Source organism: Oncorhynchus mykiss, chromosome 16 (assembly GCF_057628025.1).
Source record: "Oncorhynchus mykiss isolate SJ-2025 chromosome 16, ASM5762802v1, whole genome shotgun sequence".
Classification (NCBI taxonomy): Eukaryota; Metazoa; Chordata; class Actinopteri; order Salmoniformes; family Salmonidae; genus Oncorhynchus; species Oncorhynchus mykiss.
In genome coordinates, this window is record NC_143037.1 from 50,114,506 (window position 1) to 50,133,863 (window position 19,358).

Sequence of the window (19,358 nt, forward strand, 5' to 3'; positions counted from 1 at the left end):
AAGCCTCGCTATTACCAGCCTCCATTTGAATCGCACCAGATCATGTGCCATATCCTTATAGAAAATAAAGGAGACAATTATTTTGGTGGTGTGTGACACCCTCTTCTCAGCCTTTCCTCCCACCATTTCTCATCTGTTTCTCACACAATCATCAGCCATCTCTGGATATGGCGTTGTACTCCTTAATGCATGCTATAGACCTCTCTACTCTATACAACATTCAAGACATTTCTCTTTTAAATCTCTTTTAATTTTGCCCTGTTGCTGCAAAGTCCTTAAATATTCCTCAGGTCAAAGTTGAGACCATCATCTGAGCCTTTTGCACTGGGACACAATCATTCCAATTTAAAACTAAATAGACTTTATTAAAACATGCTCTTTGAATGGCAATAAAACTGAGATGAATTAGATGGCCATTGACTTATACAGTCTGTAAATCACCAACAAACTAATTGTTTGGCCTTCCAACAGTAAAGTAAATGTCACCAGTCGCTTCCGTCACCCTCATTATCATACGAGAGGCCAGGGGACTGGCGTCAGAGACCTCTAATAAAATGTTAAAAAAGGAGGACGTACGTCAGTACGTTTGTTGGGAAATGTTACCTTCTAATGAACACACCCCCAACTTGTCTCTCCAGCGTCTCAGCCAATGGCTACGTCTGCCTGTGTCTAGGCCTATTTGGTATTGACGCACACATAAAAAAGGTTTTATTGCAGGACTAGGCAAAAGTGAAAGCCCAAATATAACATGCTGCCAGAAGAAGGCCGTTGAACAGTTTGAGAATCAATCAAACTGATTAAATGACCCATGGCAAACCCTGCTCTGACTTAAACTGAATTCAAATGTCATCTGGGCCAATGGGGCTTCTGGAGGCGTATAAAATCCTTTATAGACACACAGTGCCTTCAGAAAGTATTCATACCCCTTGACTTATTCCACATTTTGTAGTGTTACAGCCTGAATTCAAAATGGATCAAATTGACTATTTTTTCTCATCCATATACACACAATACCCCACAAGGGGCATGTTTTTAGACATTTTGGGACATTTATTGAAAATGAAATACAGAAATATCTAATTTACATATGTATTCACACCCCTGAGTCAATACTTCTCAGAATCAGCTTTGGCAGCAATTACATCTGTGAGTCTTTGCTAGACAGCCATTTTCAAGTCTTGCCATAGATTTTCAAACTGTAACTAGGCTACTGAGGAACATTCAATGTTGTCTTGGTAAGACACCACTGCATATTTGGCCTTGTGTTTTAAGTTATTGTCCTGCTGAAAGGTGAATTTGTCTCCCAGTGTCTGTTGGAAATCAGACTGAACCAGGTTTTCCTCTAGAATTTTGCCTGTGCTTAGCTCTATTCCGTTTATTTCTATCCTAAAAAACTATTTTAGTACTTGCCGATGACAAGCAGCATACCCATAACATGCAGCCACCACCATGCTATGAAGAGGGTACTCAGTGATGTGTTGGATTGGATTGGATTTGCCCCAAACATAACGCTTTCTATTCAGTACTTAAAGTTAATTTCTTTGCAGTATTACTTTAGTACCTTATTGCAAACAGGATGCAAGTTTTGGAATATTTTTTATTCTATACAGGCTTCCTTCTTTTCACTCTGGCATGTAGGTTAGTATTGTGGAGTAACTACAATGTTGTTGATCCATTCTCAGTTTTCTCCTATCACAGGGATTCAACTCTGTAACTGTTTTAAATTCACCATTGGCCTCACGGTAAAACTCTGAGCAGTTTCCTTCCTCTCCAGGAACTGGCTTAGGAAGGACGCCTGTATATTTGTAGTGATTGGGTGTATACCATCCAATGTGTAATTAATTCACCATGCTCAAAGGGATATTCAATGTCTGCTTTTTTATATGTATTTTATATCTACCAATAGGTGTCCTTCTTTGCGAGGCATTAGAAAACCTCCCTGGTCTTTGTGGTTGAATCTGTGTTTTAAATTCACTGCTCGACTGTGGGACCTTACAGATAATTCATTGTATGTGGGGGGTACAGAGATGAGGTAGTCATTCAAAAGACTTGTTAAAACCTTTTACGGCTAGGGGTTCCTCTAGCGGAACATTTCGACAACATCCGGTGAAATTGTAGAGCGCAAAATTCTAAATAAATTATTACAAATATTTCACTTTCATAAAATCACAAGTGCAATACACCAAAACTCAGTTTAACTCCTTGTTAATCCAGCCACCGTGTCAGATTTCAAAAAGGCTTTACGGCGAAAGCAAACTATGCTATTATCTGAGGACAGCACCCCATAAAACAAACACATGACAATCATATTTCAACCCACCAAGCGCGACACAAAACTCAGAAACAGCTATATAATTCATGCCTTACCAATATGTCCCATAAACATCACAAATGGTCCTTTTGTTCGATTGATTCCGTCGTTATATCCTCCATTTATTTGGCGCGTTTGCCCCAAACACAACAGTACACTAGACTCGACACTCAATCTGAACAGCCATACTTCTTCATTACTCAAAAGAAAAACATCAACCAATTGTTGACATCTAGTGGAAGCCCTAGGAACTGCAACCAGATGCCTCAGAAATATAGATTCCCATAGAAAAGCAATTGAAAACATAGTCACCTCAAAAAAAACATTTCCTGGATGGTTTGTCCTCAGGGTTTCGCCTGCCAAATAAGGTCTGTTATACTCACAGACATAATTTTAACAGTTTTATAAACTTTTGAGTGTTTTCTATCAAAATCTACCAATTATATGCATATCCTCGCTTCTGGACCTGAGTAGCAGGCAGTTTACTTTGGGCACACTTTTCATCCGGACGTGAAAATACCGCCCACGATCCCAAACAGGTTTTAAGCAAATTTTTACTCCTGAACTTATTTAGGCTTGCCATAACAAAGGGGTTGAATACTTATTGACTCAAGACATTTCAGTTTAAATTTTTTATTAATTTGTCAAATGTCTAAAAACATAATTCCACTTTGACATTATGGTATATTGTGTGTAGACCAGTGACAAAATCTAAATTTAATCAATTTTAAATTCAGACTAATGCAACAAAATGTGGAAAAAGTCAAGGGGTGTGAATACTTTCCGAAGGCACTGTATCTCCATAACTCAGATTCCCATTTTCTTCTGTTGTAATACAATCTTAATTTCATCACCCTGTTGCAGGATAAGTGGGTTTTATTAAAGGCTTCTGAAGTTTGTAATTTCCACTTGAAATTTCAGACTTGATTTTCCCTTACAAAACAATCTATCAACCCCTACAAAAATGTCCATGAATTATAATCCACATTTCCTGTTGCTGCAGGACTTTTTTTCCTGCTCTAGGAAACTGGCTCAAATTAAGATCCTACATCTGTAGGACATTTCAGTCAGATATAGTATTGTAGTATAAATATCAAAATGAATATAAATATGTTTTATGTGTTATACTGTATGTGTTAAATGTGATTTACTTTAAGAGAAGTTTGCATACATTTTAACATCAGTCCCAGTGCAACTCAGGGGGAATTCAGACCTGAGTTATGCGCACGGAAATAGAACTTAATTCCCTTTTAATGCACTTTTCTCCCTAACCATTACCCTGTTTCTCTGCTAGGTTTTATGGGTATTATGACACCTCCACCGTGGAGCTCTATTCCACCATCTCTCTGCGCGAGGAAACTATAAATAAAGTCGAGCAACCTTTCGGTTTCAAGTAGAAAAACATCTTATTTTCAGATAGAAATAATACCATTCTCCATAAGAGCTATTGATAAGAGTTAGGTAAATGAGTAATCAGTTTGCATAGGGTGATAGTAAATACATGACAATTGTTATAGATACATTTTACCCTATGATCGCTGGAGACAAATGTGAAACCAGTCATATGGCAACAAACTGAAGCATACCTGCAGATTCCTAAATACTCTGAACAAAAATATAAACGCAACGTGTAAAGATTTGTTTCATGAGTTGAAATAAAAGATCCCAGAAATGTTCCATATGTGTTTACATCCCTGTTAGTGAGCATTTCTCATTTGCCAAGATAATCCATCCACCATTGACAGCAGTGGCTGTCAATATCAAGAAGCTGATTAAACAGCATGTTTATTACACAGGTGCACCTTGTTCTGGGGACAATATAAGGCCACTCTAACATGTGCAGTTTTGTCACACAACACAATGCCACAGATGTCTCAAGTTTTGAGGGAGCGTGCAATTGGCATGCTGACTGCAGGAATGTCCACCAGAGCTGTTGCCAGAGAATTGAATGTTAATTTGTCTACCATAAGCCGCGAATTTGGCAGTACATCCAACCGGCCTCACAACCGCAGACTACGTGTAACAACGCCAGCCCAGGAATTCCATTCTAGCTTCTTCACCTGTGGGATTGTCCGAGACAAGCCACCCGGACAGCTGATGAAACTTGCACAACTAAATAATTTCTGCACAAACTGTCAGAAACGTCTCAGGGATGCTAATCTGCATGCTCGTCATCCTCACCGGGGTCTTGACCTTACTGCAGTGGGCAAATCCTCACCTTCGACGGCCACTGGAATGCTGGAGTAATGTGCTCTTCATAGATAAATGCCGGTTTCAACTGCACCGGGCAGATGGGAGATGAGATCCTGAGGCCCATTGTTGTGCCATTCATCTGCTTCCATTAACCTCATGTTTCAGGATGATAATGCACGGCCCCATGTTGGAAGAATCTGTACACAATTCCTGGATGCCGAAAGTGTCCCACTTCTTCCCGCCTACATACTCACCAGACATGTCAACCATTGAGCATGTTTGGGATGCTCAGGGTTGACGTGTACGACAACGTTTTCCAGTTCCCACCAATATCCAGCAACTTTGCACAGCCATTGATGAGGATTGAGACAACATTCCACAGGCCACAATCAACACTATGTGTTGCGCTGCATGAGGCAAATGGTGGTCACACCTGATACTGACTGGTTTTCTGATCCACGCCCCTACCGTTTTTTAAGGTATCTGTGACCAACAGATGCTTATCTGTATTCCCAGTCATGTGAAATAGATTAGGGCCTAATGAATGTAGTTCAACTGACTGATTTCCTTATATGAACTGTAGCTCAGTAAAATCTTTGAAATTGTTGCATGTTGCGTTGATATTTTTGTTCAGTGTGCGTTCGTAACCATAAATAATCTACAAGATTAGAGAATTTTTGAATCTACCAATTGCTGCTGAAACGGAGATATGCACATGCCTATATTTTGATGGCTTTCTTTCATTGATTACATTTGAGTCATTTAGCAGACGCTCTGCTAAACCCGTTCTCTCTATATATTATTGAGTCTGTTCGAGAAAATTCGAATTAAAGCTACACACTGTATTTAAAGTGATGGCTTTTGATACATGTACTGAAAACCCCATTAAATGAAAACTCCATGAGGAAATCTGTTGGAAGGCAAGTGGGAGGGTTTTCAGCGGTTAAAAAAAGAAGAAGAAAGGGATGTTTTATTGTCACACACTCAGTGTGCATAAGGGAGCCTCCGGTATAAGTCTGAATACCAAAATACTGAGAAGTGCTTAAATCAAAACCGTAGTTCATTTCCTAAATCTGAATCGGGCGGGCCCTTGATGAATAGTCCAAATAATCCAATGTGAGACAGTAACATGACACCTCCACCAAGAGAGTAACACTGACTGATATTCATAAACACATCAATCCTCATGGAGTGGACAGTGGGGTGGGTTGAGCCAAAGGGGTAAAGTAAGCCACCCTTGTTTCTAGGAAACCATACACAAAATAAATAATTAGATCAAATATTATACCAAAAAGAGGTAAGTTAGGTCGAAAAAAACATTTTCACCAAGTTAAATTAATTCATTATGTTAAGAGGTTTCATGATGCTTGTATCTAAAGTAGATACCTTTAAGATTGTTCTAGAAATCAGTTGGGGTCTCTATACACTTCAATATGAGGTCCTAAACCTAGCATGAAAGTGCATCCTGTGTGGGCTAATTAAGTAAGTTGAGCCAATGGCCTTGGGGTGAGTTGAGCCAATGGCCATGGAGTAAGTTGAGCCAATAGCCATGGGGTGAGTTGAGCCAATGGCCATGGGGTGAGTTGAGCCAATAGCCATGGGGTGAGTTGAGCCAATGGCCATGGGGTGAGTTGAGCCAATGGCCATGGGGTGAATTGAGCCAATGGCCTTGGGGTAAGTTGAGCCAATAGCCATGGGGTGAGTTGAGCCAATGGCCATGGGGTAAGTTGAGCCAATAGCCATGGGGTGAGTTGAGCCAATGGCCATGGAGTAAGTTGAGCCAATAGCCATGGGGTGAGTTGAGCCAATGGCCATGGGGTGAGTTGAGCCAATGGCCATGGGGTGAATTGAGCCAATGGCCTTGGGGTAAGTTGAGCCAATAGCCATGGGGTGAGTTGAGCCAATGGCCTTGGGGTAAGTTGAGCCAATGGCCATGGGGTGAGTTGAGCCAATGGCCTTGGGGTAAGTTGAGCCAATAGCCATGGGGTGAGTTGAGCCAATGGCCATGGGGTGAGTTGAGCCAATGGCCATGGGGTAAGTTGAGCCAATGGCCATGGGGTGAGTTGCACCAATAGCCATGGGGTGAGTTGAGCCAATGGCCATGGGGTAAGTTGAGCCAATGGCCATGGGGTAAGTTGAGCCAATGGCCATGAGGTGAGTTGAGCCAATGGCCATGGGGTAAGTTGAGCCAATGGCCATGGGGTGAGTTGAGCCAATGGCCATGGGGTGAGTTGAGCCAATGGCCATGGGGTAAGTTGAGCCAATGGACATGGGGTAAGTTGAGCCAATGGCCATGGGGTAAGTTGAGCCAATGGCCATGGGGTGAGTTGAGCCAATGGCCATGGGGTGAGTTGAGCCAATGGACATGGGGTGAGTTGAGCCAATGGCCATGGGGTAAGTTGAGCCAATGGCCATGGGGTGAGTTGAGCCAATGGCCATGGGGTGAGTTGAGCCAATGGCCATGGGGTGAGTTGAGCCAATGGCCATGGGGTGAGTTGAGCCAATGTTTGAGCCAATTGCAAGTTGAGCAAATTTTCTTCCCAGGCGTAATGCAAGGCATTATCCCTGGGACATGACGTAACTACCAGCTTGGACTATGTTCAAAGTGTTAAAAAAAGCACAAAGCATTTGTTTGGTGTTAAGCCAGTGTTAAAATATGATTCAAATTATTAAAAGACAAAAAAGTGATTGTGATTGTGGTAATATTTCATTCAGTACAGAAATGTGTAGAAGGCTTAATTTACCTTGTCCCACGGCTAAACTTGCTATACCCGGACAAGCCATGTTTACATGAATTCTGATTACTTCCAGGAATACACAACATCCTGACATATTGAAGTCAGAAGTTTACATACACCTTAGCCAAATACATTTAAACTGTTTTTCACAATTACTGACATTTAATCCTAGTAAAAATTATCTGTTTTAGGTCAGTTAGGATCACCACTTTATTTTAAGAATGTGAAATGTCAGAATAACAGTATTGCCGAATGATTTATTTCAGCTTTTATTTCTTTCATCACATTCCCAGTGGGTCAGAAGTTTACATATTAGTATTTGGTTGCATTGCCTTTAAATTGTTTAACCTGGGTCAAACATTTCAGGTAGCCTTCCACAAGCTTCCCACAATAAGTTGGGTGAATTTTGGCCCATTCCTCCTGACAGAGCTGGTGTAACTGAGTCAGATTTGTATGCCTCCTTGCTTGTACACGCTTTTTCAGTTCTGCCCACACATTATCTATTGGATTGAGGTTTAGGGCTTTGTGATGGCCACTCCAATACCTTGACTTTGTTGTCCTTAAGCCATTTTGCCACAACTTTGGAAGTATGCTTGGGGTCATTGTCCATTTGGAAGACCCATTTGCGACCAAGCTTTAAATTCCTGACTGATGTCTTGAGATGTTGCTTCAATATATCCACAAAATTGTCCTACCTCATGATGCCATCTATTTTGTGAAGTGCACCAGTCCCTCCTGCAGCAAAGCACCCCCACAACATGATGCTGCCACCCCCGTGCTTCACGGTTGGGATGGTGTTCTTCGACTTGCAAGCCTCCCCCTTTTCCCTCCAAACATAACAATGATAATTATGGCCAAACAGTTCAATTTTTGTTTCACCAGACCAGAGGACATTTCTCCAAAAGGTACAATCTTTTTCCCCATGTGTGGTTCCAACCGTAGTCTGGCTTTTTTATTGCTGTTTTGGAGCAGTGGCTTCTTCCTTGTTTAGTGGCCTTTCAGGTTATGTCGATATTGGACTTGTTTTCCTGTAGATATAGATACTTTTGTACCTGTTTCCTCCAGCATCTTCACAAGGTCCTTTGCTGTTGTTCTGGGATTGATTTGCACTTTTCGCACCAAAGTACGTTCATCTCTAGGAGACAGAACGCGTCTCCTTCCTGAGCGGTATGACGGCTGCGTGGTCCCATGGTGTTTATACTTGCGTACTATTGTTTGTACAGATGAACGTGGTACCTTCAGGCGTTTGGAAATTGCTCCCAAGGATGAACCAGACTTGTGGAGGTCTACAATTCTTTTTCTGAGGTCTTGGCTGGTTTCTTTTGATTTTCCCATGATGTCAGGCACTGAGTTTGAAGGTGGCCTTGAAATACATCCACAGGTACACCTCCAATTGACTCAAATTATGTCAATTAGCCTATCAGAAGCTTCTAAACCATTCCATAATTTGTTTGTTTAAAGCTGTTTAAAGGCACAGTCAACTTAATGTATGTAAACTTCTGACCCACTGGAATTATGATACAGTGAATTATAAGTGAAATAATCTGTCTGTAGACAATTGTTGGACAAATGACTTGTGTCATGCACAAAGTAGATGTCCTAACCAACTTGCCAAAACTATAGTTCGTTAACAAGACATTTGTGGAGTGGTTGAAAAACGAGTTTTAATGACTCCAACCTAAGTGTATGTAAACTTCCGACTGTATATGTAGATATCTTTGTTAGAAAGAGTACTATATTTCCCTTGATGGAGTTATGCTGAATGTAAAAATTTGCTCACCTTACCCCACTCTCCCCTATATAACTTCCCACTAACTGCTTTCAATGCATTGAACAGCAACCACCGAGTCCTGTGTTAGGATAGGAAGCTGGGGTGAAGGAGCTAAATGCTATTCCATAAAGCCTGCCAGTCACGCATTGAGTCGGCTAACTTGATGGATGTGGAGTCACAGAGCATGTTGATTAATTAATCAAGTAAACAGCCATTTGTCTGCCCTAGTCTATCCACCTGATCCCCCTCCACAGGCAGATGAGAGGAGGGTGTTCTGAACACCTGGGCAAATCCAATTTACAGATTCAGTAAAACTAGTCAATCAATCCACCGGGATGGTAAAATACGTCTTTGGCCCTGACGCGTAGACCCACGGTCCTTTTTATAGTTCCCAATAACTCACCTGAGTGACTGGATGTTGATTTATCATACACAGAGAGAGAGAGAGAGAGAGAGAGAGTGAGATCAGATGGGCCTATGGTAGTCACCCTATTGTGGTGACACTAAGGACGGAGTGGGGACGTGAGGTGGAGTGGGGGCAGTCGATGGGGTATATAACCTATTGGGGGACAGAGCAGAGAGAAGACCACTCTCTCCAGACCTCAGGAGGACCCATCACCCACCCAGAAAACCCAGACACAACTGGCCAGTGGAGATGATGTGTAACCTGCTCCTATCATGGACCTTCCTGCTGGTAGCCTCCAGCTCGCTATTGGCCCATCCCATCACAGACTCTGCAGAGATGCCCTACCTGGGTCCTGGTGAGTACCAGATTCTCCACCCTTATAAACATACTCCTCAACAGGCCAAGCTGCTGGGAAAGGCTGTTGTACAATGAGGTTATTAGGCAGAGTAGTTCAATAGTCACATATGTAATTAAGGCCTGTGTGAGTCTTAATTAAACTTCAATCTTGAGGATTACAAACAAGTTGTAATCAGTGACCTTCTGTTATGGTATAATTGCTTTGAGACCTGGTTGATTGTGTCTGAGAACTGTCGCAATGTTAATATCGAATGTGCAATATGATGTTTGCTTATGGTGGCAATGTTCCATTCACTTTTAATGCCATCAATGCCATCGCTGCTTCTTAGTTATTAGTCATTAATCATCATGGTTGGACTAACATAAACACAACTGTACCCTTATCATCGATTATTCAGTGGAGAGTGAAGAGCCAGATTGTATATCTAGACTAGATTGCTGCGTGTTGACTGCGTATTGACTGTGTGTTAACTGTATGCTGACTGTGTGTTGACTGTGTTTTTCTCTGTGCTCAGTATCTCTGGAGGATGGTGGTGCAGGTAGTCCAGACGAGCTGTCTTTCTCTGAGCAGACATACCTGCCCCAGTCTGGCCCTGGACTCAGATACTCATCCTTACTGTCTGGAGAGCTGAGCAGAGATGGTGAGATCACACAAACTAGTTGGACTCCTGCCTCAACAGTTACATCATAAATGTATAGTCTGTGATGCTTCAATTCAAGAGAAATATTACAACACATCCTCTCTCACCCTTCGTCTCCCTCAGGTCTCAGTGCAGCTGGACTACTACCAAGACAGATGAAGACAGATGTGAGTTTTTAAACTAATAGAAGATAAGACGCATATATTGAGAAACGATCATGTTTTGTTTTGGGAACACCTGTTTCATGACTCATGAAGTACTACAGCTGTAATTCTTCTCTGTTTCAGGTGTTGCTGGAGAAACAGAGTCACCTAAGTCCCGTCAGTCGCTTCTTTGGCATCAGGAAGCCATTCAGAAAGAGAGGAGGCAACTCAGAGTGTTTCTGGAAGTACTGTGTCTGACACAGTCAACCGTCCTTAGCGAAATGCATTCCCACCGTACACTATGACAAAGCGATGGGGCTTGTACTGAGACACAACCCCTCTATTGCACACGAAAAAGCATACACATACGCACATTTGTAGATTCACACACACACACACACACACACACACACACACACACACACACACACACACACACACACACACACACACACACACACACACACACACACACACACACACACACACACACACACATACACACACACACACACACACACAGGAACACATGAATGCACACAGGAAGGCACACATACACGGATGCTGCACACAGACAGTGATGGACTGAATCGATATCCCACAGGTTGCTATATTCTACAGTAGGGTTGAGGACTGTTTAGTTTTGATGCTGTTCTCTATATTTCCCTGTCATGCCTGTATGTTTAAAATAGAACTGTTTGATGTTGCAACGTGAGCAGGATGAAGAACTAAATGGCTGTATATTCAACAGAAATAAAATCATCTATTTGGAAAAGCTTCTGGTTGGATGCCTGGTCCCCGAAAAAATGTCTGTTTTTAAAAGAGATTTGAATTGTTTTTCGACATTCAATGACTCATTGAACTACCAAATGCAATTACGCACCGTCTCATGTGACAAAATAATAATTGAAAAGATATGTAAGAAGAACATGGGATAATATCTACATTAGTCTTTATTTCAATCATAAGTGTATGTGGTTCAGTGTAGAAGACATGCAAATAAGTCCTACTGTTTACTGTAGTTCTGAGAAGCAGATATGTAGAATATCAGATGAATTAGTAAATGATACGGAGGTATAATCTCATTGTGTTGCAAGGCAGTCCATCGATCCTAGAAACAGTCCATCCACTCCATTGGAAAAGCAGATATAAACTACTGGAACCAAGACTCAAAAATAACTGATGTTGACACAAGATGGAGTGTTGGAACACAACTAACAAAATGACAGGTAACGAAAATGTACGCTTAATCCGGTATGAACTAATGTATATCATTTATTATACAATACACAAAGTTCACCAATTCTACAGCACAAAGGCAGAGTCAAAATGAACAATGACTCAATAATTCATGCCTTCTGGGATTGCTTTAAAGTCCGTAAGTTATGGGCGGAGCTAGAAAGTGGAAAGTTGTCTGTCAGGAGTTTTACAATGTAAATGTACTTTGAATCTGTCTATCTGCATATCTCAAGACATGGTATATGACGGTGCGGTGAGATACCCAATAGGTTGGACCATACTTTTCTCGTCAATCATTTTGAAAAAAAAAAACATTTACTTAAGAACTGGGAATCAAATGATCCTTCATCGTTAAGACAGTGGAAGAATCAAATGCATTAATATTTAAATATTGAAAATGTGTGGGCGATAGAGAACAGAACAGCATTTGAGGCCATACGGCATAGAGTCTTACAAGCACTGGAGATAGATGCAGAGGGAACATGTGGGTCTGGGTGGGTGTGATGTCGTTGATGTTTGTGTGCGTCTGTCTGTTGTCCTTTGACTGTATATGTTGATATGTTTTTTTTTTAAAGGGAAACAAATGAAAAGCAGGTTGAGACTTTGTTGTAGACTTTCTGGACAACAGAAAGGTGAAGAGGTGGAGGGAAGAATGGAGGGAGAGAAGGAGAAAGAGACATTCTAAGAGAGAGAGAGATTGTGAGCAGGAGAGAATATGAGAGAGAAACAGAGAAACAGAGACAGAGAGAGAGAGAGAGAGTCATTAACAGTAATTAAAATCAAGATCCTCTTTAATATGCATGGTGGTTGGACCACTTACAAGTACACATTACATAATACAAGTACAGCATTAATATTATTTGTTGTTATGTTTGTCTTTCTGACCTGCTGCTAGAGAAAGGCCTTTTGTATATAGAGACACCCAGCCTTGGGAGATCTCTCTTCTGCTAAGCACTGTGCCATGCATCATCCTCACTGGTTGTCTCCAGCATGGCCCCATCTTCACCTGCTGGCACCAGAGAACCCACTGACTGGAGGAGCTCTAAAAGCTATGAGAGAGGCAAAGACAGCAAGGGAGGGAGGGAGAAAAGAGGGAGGGGGAGTATGGGGGGAGTATGGGAGTATGGGAGGGAAAAAGAGGGAGGGGGAGTATGGGAGGGAGTTAAGAAGGGAGGGGAGGAGTATGGAGGGAGTAAAGAGAGAAGGGGGGGAGTATGGGAGGGAGTTAAGAGAGGAGGGGGGAGTATGGAGGGAGTTAAGAGAGGAGGGGGGAGTATTGAGGGAGTTAAGAGAGGAGGGGGAGTATGGGAGGGAGTTAAGAGAGGAGGGGGGAGTATGGGAGGGAGTTAAAAGAGAAGGGGGGGAGTATGGGAGGGAGTAAAAAGGGAGGGGGGAGTATGGGAGGGCGTTAAGAGAGGAGGGGGGAGTATGGGAGGGAGTATTGGAGGGAGTTAAGTTAGGAGGGGGGAGTATGGAGGGAGTTAAGAGAGGAGGGGGGAGTATGGAGGGAGTTAAGAGAGGAGGGGGGAGTATGGAGGGAGTTAAGAGAGAAGGGGGGGAGTATGGGAGGGAGGTAAGAGAGGAGGGGGGAGTATGGAGGGAGTTAAGAGAGGAGGGGGGAGTATGGAGGGAGTTAAGAGAGGAGGGGGAGTATGGGAGGGAGTTAAGAGAGGAGGGGGGAGTATGGGAGGGAGTTAAGAGAGAAGGGGGGGAGTATGGGAGGGAGTAAAAAGGGAGGGGGGAGTATGGGAGGGGGTTAAGAGAGGGGGGGGAGTATGGGAGGGAGTATTGGAGGGAGTTAAGTTAGGAGGGGGGAGTATGGAGGGAGTTAAGAGAGAAGGGGGGGAGTATGGGAGGGAGGTAAGAGAGGAGGGGGGAGTATGGAGGGAGTTAAGAGAGGAGGGGGGAGTATGGAGGGAGTTAAGAGAGGAGGGGGAGTATGGGAGGGAGTTAAGAGAGGAGGGGGGAGTATGGGAGGGAGTTAAGAGAGAAGGGGGGGAGTATGGGAGGGAGTTAAGAGAGGAGGGGGGAGTATGGAGGGAGTTAAGAGAGGAGGGGGGAGTATGGAGGGAGTTAAGAGAGAAGGGGGAGTATGGGAGGGAGTTAAGAGAGAAGGGGGGGGAGTATGGGAGGGAGTTAAGAGAGGAGGGGGGAGTATGGAGGGAGTTAAGAGAGGAGGGGGGAGTATGGAGGGAGTTAAGAGAGGAGGGGGGAGTATGGAGGGAGTTAAGAGAGGAGGGGGGAGTATGGGAGGGAGTTAAGAGAGGAGGGGGGAGTATGGAGGGAGTTAAGAGAGGAGGGGGGAGTATGGAGGGAGTTAAGAGAGAAGGGGGGAGTATGGGAGGGATTTAAGAGAGAAGGGGGGGAGTATGGGAGGGAGTTAAGAGAGGAGGGGGGAGTATGGAGGGAGTTAAGAGAGGAGGGGGGAGTATGGAGGGAGTTAAGAGAGGAGGGGGAGTATGGGAGGGAGTTAAGAGAGGAGCGGGGAGTATGGGAGGGAGTTAAGAGAGAAGGGGGGGAGTATGGGAGGGAGTAAAAAGGGAGGGGGGAGTATGGGAGGGAGTTAAGAGAGGAGGGTGGAGTATGGGAGGGAGTATTGGAGGGAGTTAAGTTAGGAGGGGGGAGTATGGAGGGAGTTAAGAGAGGAGGGAGGAGTATGGGAGGGAGTTAAGAGAGAAGGGGGGGAGTATGGGAGGGAGTTAAGAGAGGAGGGGGGAGTATGGGAGGGAGTTAAGAGAGAAGGGGGGGAGTATGGGAGGGAGTTAAGAGAGGAGGGGGGAGTATGGAGGGAGTTAAGAGAGGAGGGGGGAGTATGGAGGGAGTTAAGAGAGGAGGGGGGAGTATGGAGGGAGTTAAGAGAGGAGGGGGGAGTATGGGAGGGAGTTAAGAGAGGAGGGGGGAGTATGGGAGAGAGTTAAGAGAGAAGGGGGGGAGTATGGGAGGGAGTTAAGAGAGGAGAGGGGAGTATGGGAGGGAGTTAAGAGAGAAGGGGGGGAGTATGGGAGGGAGTTAAGAGAGGAGGGGGGAGTATGGAGGGAGTTAAGAGAGGAGGGGGGAGTATGAAGGGAGTTAAGAGAGGAGGGGGGAGTATGGGAGGGAGTTAAGAGGGGGCCGGGGGAGTATGGAGGGAGTTAGGAGAGGAGGGGGGAGTATGGGAGGGAGTTAAGAGAGAAGGGGGGGAGTATGGGAGGGAGTAAAAAGGGAGGGGGGAGTATGGGAGGGAGTTAAGAGAGGAGGGTGGAGTATGGGAGGGAGTATTGGAGGGAGTTAAGTTAGGAGGGGGGAGTATGGAGGGAGTTAAGAGAGGAGGGAGGAGTATGGGAGGGAGTTAAGAGAGAAGGGGGGGAGTATGGGAGGGAGTTAAGAGAGGAGGGGGGAGTATGGGAGGGAGTTAAGAGAGAAGGGGGGGAGTATGGGAGGGAGTTAAGAGAGGAGGGGGGAGTATGGAGGGAGTTAAGAGAGGAGGGGGGAGTATGGAGGGAGTTAAGAGAGGAGGGGGGAGTATGGAGGGAGTTAAGAGAGGAGGGGGGAGTATGGGAGGGAGTTAAGAGAGGAGGGGGGAGTATGGGAGAGAGTTAAGAGAGAAGGGGGGGAGTATGGGAGGGAGTTAAGAGAGGAGAGGGGAGTATGGGAGGGAGTTAAGAGAGAAGGGGGGGAGTATGGGAGGGAGTTAAGAGAGGAGGGGGGAGTATGGAGGGAGTTAAGAGAGGAGGGGGGAGTATGAAGGGAGTTAAGAGAGGAGGGGGGAGTATGGGAGGGAGTTAAGAGGGGGCCGGGGGAGTATGGAGGGAGTTAGGAGAGGAGGGGGGAGTATGGGAGGGAGTAAAGAGGGGAGGGGGAGTATCGGAGGGAGAGGAAGTTTTTTACCTATGTAACGTCTTTACACAAGCTACAGCCAATAATCCATTTAATTAAGCAGTTCTAATAGACTAAGCACTGTGTTCCATGACATATTAAGCCAGAAACCTTGTTTAATGTCAACCTTGTCCATAAACAAGATTTGAGTCAGGATAAGTTCAGTCTTTGAATCGGTCTGCAACGGCTTGCCATCACATATCCAGAGGGACAGCACCAACAGTCAGCATTCCCAGCTTCATCATCTCTCCATTAGACAACAGTCTATTCTCCTTCTCCATCCTGGACCTGAGAACTGCAGTCATCAGTGGGGACATTGACTGTATTACTCCAGTGACTCAGAACTATAGTACGTGGGACCTCTGTGGATTAGTTCATCCACAGTTTTGACCCCCCCTGGCACCAGCTTGACTGCCTGACGGGCTAGTTTGGGACAGGCCAAGGTCACACAGAAAAATCGGCTGAGTAAGATAGTCAGGTTTTGAGGGGAAATCATTGGGGCAGCAATAGCAAGAGCTGTCATCTCTCTATCTAGTCAGAGCCCCCAGAAAGAAAACAAAATTGCATTTGACTCTTCCCACCTCCCCCACCTTGAATTAAAAGAGAAGGGGGGGAGTTAAAAGAGAAGGGGGGGAGTATGGGAGGGAGTAAAAAGGGAGGGGGGAGTATGGGAGGGCGTTAAGAGAGGAGGGGGGAGTATGGGAGGGAGTATTGGAGGGAGTTAAGTTAGGAGGGGGGAGTATGGAGGGAGTTAAGAGAGGAGGGGGGAGTATGGAGGGAGTTAAGAGAGGAGGGGGGAGTATGGAGGGAGTTAAGAGAGAAGGGGGGGAGTATGGGAGGGAGGTAAGAGAGGAGGGGGGAGTATGGAGGGAGTTAAGAGAGGAGGGGGGAGTATGGAGGGAGTTAAGAGAGGAGGGGGAGTATGGGAGGGAGTTAAGAGAGGAGGGGGGAGTATGGGAGGGAGTTAAGAGAGAAGGGGGGGAGTATGGGAGGGAGTAAAAAGGGAGGGGGGAGTATGGGAGGGGGTTAAGAGAGGGGGGGGAGTATGGGAGGGAGTATTGGAGGGAGTTAAGTTAGGAGGGGGGAGTATGGAGGGAGTTAAGAGAGAAGGGGGGGAGTATGGGAGGGAGGTAAGAGAGGAGGGGGGAGTATGGAGGGAGTTAAGAGAGGAGGGGGGAGTATGGAGGGAGTTAAGAGAGGAGGGGGAGTATGGGAGGGAGTTAAGAGAGGAGGGGGGAGTATGGGAGGGAGTTAAGAGAGAAGGGGGGGAGTATGGGAGGGAGTTAAGAGAGGAGGGGGGAGTATGGAGGGAGTTAAGAGAGGAGGGGGGAGTATGGAGGGAGTTAAGAGAGAAGGGGGAGTATGGGAGGGAGTTAAGAGAGAAGGGGGGGAGTATGGGAGGGAGTTAAGAGAGGAGGGGGGAGTATGGAGGGAGTTAAGAGAGGAGGGGGGAGTATGGAGGGAGTTAAGAGAGGAGGGGGGAGTATGGAGGGAGTTAAGAGAGGAGGGGGGAGTATGGGAGGGAGTTAAGAGAGGAGGGGGGAGTATGGAGGGAGTTAAGAGAGGAGGGGGGAGTATGGAGGGAGTTAAGAGAGAAGGGGGGAGTATGGGAGGGAGTTAAGAGAGAAGGGGGGGAGTATGGGAGGGAGTTAAGAGAGGAGGGGGGAGTATGGAGGGAGTTAAGAGAGGAGGGGGGAGTATGGAGGGAGTTAAGAGAGGAGGGGGAGTATGGGAGGGAGTTAAGAGAGGAGCGGGGAGTATGGGAGGGAGTTAAGAGAGAAGGGGGGGAGTATGGGAGGGAGTAAAAAGGGAGGGGGGAGTATGGGAGGGAGTTAAGAGAGGAGGGTGGAGTATGGGAGGGAGTATTGGAGGGAGTTAAGTTAGGAGGGGGGAGTATGGAGGGAGTTAAGAGAGGAGGGAGGAGTATGGGAGGGAGTTAAGAGAGAAGGGGGGGAGTATGGGAGGGAGTTAAGAGAGGAGGGGGGAGTATGGGAGGGAGTTAAGAGAGAAGGGGGGGAGTATGGGAGGGAGTTAAGAGAGGAGGGGGGAGTATGGAGGGAGTTAAGAGAGGAGGGGGGAGTATGGAGGGAGTTAAGAGAGGAGGGGGGAGTATGGAGGGAGTTAAGAGAGGAGGGGGGAGTATGGGAGGGAGTTAAGAGAGGAGGGGGGAGTATGGGAGAGAGTTAAGAGAGAAGGGGGGGAGTATGGGAGGGAGTTAAGAGAGGAGAGGGGAGTATGGGAGGGAGTTAAGAGAGAAGGGGGGGAGTATGGGAGGGAGTTAAGAGAGGAGGGGGGAGTATGGAGGGAGTTAAGAGAGGAGGGGGGAGTATGAAGGGAGTTAAGAGAGGAGGGGGGAGTATGGGAGGGAGTTAAGAGGGGGCCGGGGGAGTATGGAGGGAGTTAGGAGAGGAGGGGGGAGTATGGGAGGGAGTAAAGAGGGGAGGGGGAGTATCGGAGGGAGAGGAAGTTTTTTACCTATGTAACGTCTTTACACAAGCTACAGCCAATAATCCATTTAATTAAGCAGTTCTAATAGACTAAGCACTGTGTTCCATGACATATTAAGCCAGAAACCTTGTTTAATGTCAACCTTGTCCATAAACAAGATTTGAGTCAGGATAAGTTCAGTCTTTGAATCGGTCTGCAACGGCTTGCCATCACATATCCAGAGGGACAGCACCAACAGTCAGCATTCCCAGCTTCATCATCTCTCCATTAGACAACAGTCTATTCTCCTTCTCCATCCTGGACCTGAGAACTGCAGTCATCAGTGGGGACATTGACTGTATTACTCCAGTGACTCAGAACTATAGTACGTGGGACCTCTGTGGATTAGTTCATCCACAGTTTTGACCCCCCCTGGCACCAGCTTGACTGCCTGACGGGCTAGTTTGGGACAGGCCAAGGTCACACAGAAAAATCGGCTGAGTAAGATAGTCAGGTTTTGAGGGGAAATCATTGGGGCAGCAATAGCAAGAGCTGTCATCTCTCTATCTAGTCAGAGCCCCCAGAAAGAAAACAAAATTGCATTTGACTCTTCCCACCTCCCCCACCTTGAATTCTAGCCCCTAGCTTCCAACTGGCCGCAAGTAGAGACAACGAAAAGCCAGAAATTGCTTTATTCCGAATGCAATAACGCAACTAAATCAGATGTTGGACTAATCACACATTAACCTGTACATGTAGTATAATCAACATTTATATGAAATTGTACTCATCCAGCCTACTGACATGTAATCATCCTTTGCTATTCTGTTGTTTTTCCATATGTATTTTTCATCTGTATGTATTGTGATTAGTGAAAAATGAATTGCCTCATTGAGGACATTAAAAGTTTTCTGAATTTGAATCTGAATTTACTGCCTGGACAGTATCTGAGGTAAGATTGCCTTATCAACTGCGACTTGAGGTAAAATACCACATGCGTTTTTATTGCCACATTCTAGTCTACTGAATAGGATGATACTCTTTATGGGTGTGAAGTGAGTATCAGATAGACGGAATGACATTATTCATGATATTACCCATATAACAGTGCATGTCAAATCTGAATTTACAGCACTAACATGATGCAGTGTTAATATATTGCAGAACAATTAGTAGGCATGTAAATAAGCTGGCAGTGGGTGACTACAACAAAATGTGGCTAAAGTACAGGCAGTGGACGATACTGTAGAGGGAAAAGGAGACACAATCAAATGTTG

General features: G+C 45.2%; 1 protein-coding gene across 1 annotated transcript; it reads left to right on the forward strand.

Annotated features, from left to right (window-relative positions):
• Positions 1 to 9,567: 9,567 nt before the first annotated feature.
• LOC110492908 (urotensin-2-like) lies at positions 9,568 to 11,335 on the forward strand. The gene is made up of 4 exons (XM_021567370.3): positions 9,568 to 9,774; positions 10,292 to 10,417; positions 10,541 to 10,584; positions 10,705 to 11,335. The coding sequence occupies exons 1-4, from the start codon at positions 9,669 to 9,671 to the stop codon at positions 10,816 to 10,818; spliced, it is 390 nt and encodes a 129-aa protein (XP_021423045.1). The 5' UTR covers positions 9,568 to 9,668; the 3' UTR covers positions 10,819 to 11,335.
• The last annotated feature ends 8,023 nt before the right edge of the window (positions 11,336 to 19,358 follow it).

Coding starts and splice junctions, on each gene's coding strand:
- LOC110492908 (XM_021567370.3), top strand. CDS start 9,669: ATGATGTGTAACCTGCTCCTATCATGGACCTTCCTGCTGGTAGCCTCC. Junction 9,775..10,291: donor GATGCCCTACCTGGGTCCTG/GTGAGTACCAGA, acceptor CTCTGTGCTCAG/TATCTCTGGAGGATGGTGGT. Junction 10,418..10,540: donor TGGAGAGCTGAGCAGAGATG/GTGAGATCACAC, acceptor CGTCTCCCTCAG/GTCTCAGTGCAGCTGGACTA.